The sequence below is a fragment of the Bipolaris oryzae genome (genome assembly GCF_000523455.1).
Source record: "Bipolaris oryzae ATCC 44560 unplaced genomic scaffold scaffold_253, whole genome shotgun sequence".
In the NCBI taxonomy this organism is placed as follows: domain Eukaryota; kingdom Fungi; phylum Ascomycota; class Dothideomycetes; order Pleosporales; family Pleosporaceae; genus Bipolaris; species Bipolaris oryzae.
In genome coordinates, this window is record NW_006911529.1 from 15,058 (window position 1) to 16,471 (window position 1,414).

The following is a 1,414-nucleotide window of genomic DNA, read 5'->3' on the forward strand; positions in this document are numbered from 1 at the left end:
GTCATCGCGCTGCCTATCATCTCCCCAGCCCTTCCCAGTAACATGTCCACGGAAACGCCGGCTACGCCATCGCTTCAGCTCACACAGATAGACAGCGCACCTGGCTTTCACGTCACGTACGGCGGCATAACCCGTACTAGTCTGCTGCTTCGGCTTCCCCATACTGGCAGAGCGACAGGCGGCTGTCAGGCTTGGTGCCGTCGGGTGCACCGCGCGGGCGCACACGCCTACATGGAGAAGCTGGCGACGGAAATAATGGTACTAAAACCAAACCATCGCAAGGCCTCGCAATTTCTCTCCAGATGTCGTCGTCGTCGTCGGAGCCACTTCGGCACGGGGGTGAGTCTGGCCATGACAGATACCTGAATCGTACCATGTGCGGGACGGCAACACCCTTACCACTCGCTCGCTCTCTCTTTCTGTTTCTCTCTCTCCACCTCTCCCCTCTTCCTTCGCGACTCGGCCGCAAGCTGCCGCATACCATGCCGCGGCCTATTCTCAACACGTCCCACTCTCCCACACTGCTTGGGAGCCTCGCCGGGCCGGCAAACGGCTATCGCTTCCACACTGGCCACAAGCGCGAACTCATGGATTGGCCAAGTCTCAGAGTGCACAGTTATCTGTCGGTCAAGGTACATAGCTTTGCACATAATGTCTGGCCTCACGCCTGTCACGGCTTCGGGGCTCCAGGGCATGCCAGATAACTCCTTAGTGGACCCATTCTCGTGCAGGGGGCGTTATCCATCTCAGATGCGTGCGTCAACCGAATGCTACCCAAGAGACGGGTCCTGTCCAGCTTCGCACACACGTGCAGCCCACCTCTGCATGTGGCTTCGGCCTCCAAGAGCGCGAGGCATGGCTGCATGCCCGTCTCATCTATGCGTCGCCGTGATACCCTTTTGGTTCTCAATCGCCCTTTGCTGGTTATGCCGGCACACAAACATGGCCAGCCATGCGGGGGGAGTTGCTCAAGACGTTTGGCGTGGCCCGCACAGGCGATCCTTTCCGCCAGCCTCGTCCGCCATGAGTTTTTCCTCCAAGGATTCGTCGCTGTCAACTACGCTTGAGCGTAAACAGCAAATGCCATGGTTTCCGCTACTAATATGCCCTAACCGACCGACGTGTTTCTGTCTCTTCGAATCGCGAGAGCCGCCGCCTGCCCGTTGCCTATTTTTTTTAGGGTGCGGCCAAGTCGCCATCGTGGCATGGTCCATTAGAGTAGAATGCAACTGGCATCCTAATTTACGCGCCGGCTTTCCAGCTAACAGGTCCTGGTCATCTTGACCTACTCCACGGGTCACACAGCTCGCTTGCCCATGTCCATACTTCCGCCTTGCTGACGGGGATCATCGCAACCTTCCCATCGTCTCGGTTACGAAGGAGCTCAGCCCATCATGAAACCAGCAACGGCCCT

At 58.0% G+C, this 1,414-nt stretch overlaps 1 protein-coding gene across 1 annotated transcript; it reads left to right on the forward strand.

The window, feature by feature from the left end:
* Positions 1–374: 374 nt before the first annotated feature.
* On the forward strand, positions 375–892 carry COCMIDRAFT_41291 (uncharacterized protein; the record flags this gene model as incomplete). Its single annotated transcript, XM_007694926.1, has 2 exons — positions 375–653; positions 815–892. The coding sequence occupies 2 exons, from the start codon at positions 375–377 to the stop codon at positions 890–892; spliced, it is 357 nt and encodes a 118-aa protein (XP_007693116.1).
* Between the last annotated feature and the right edge of the window lie 522 nt (positions 893–1,414).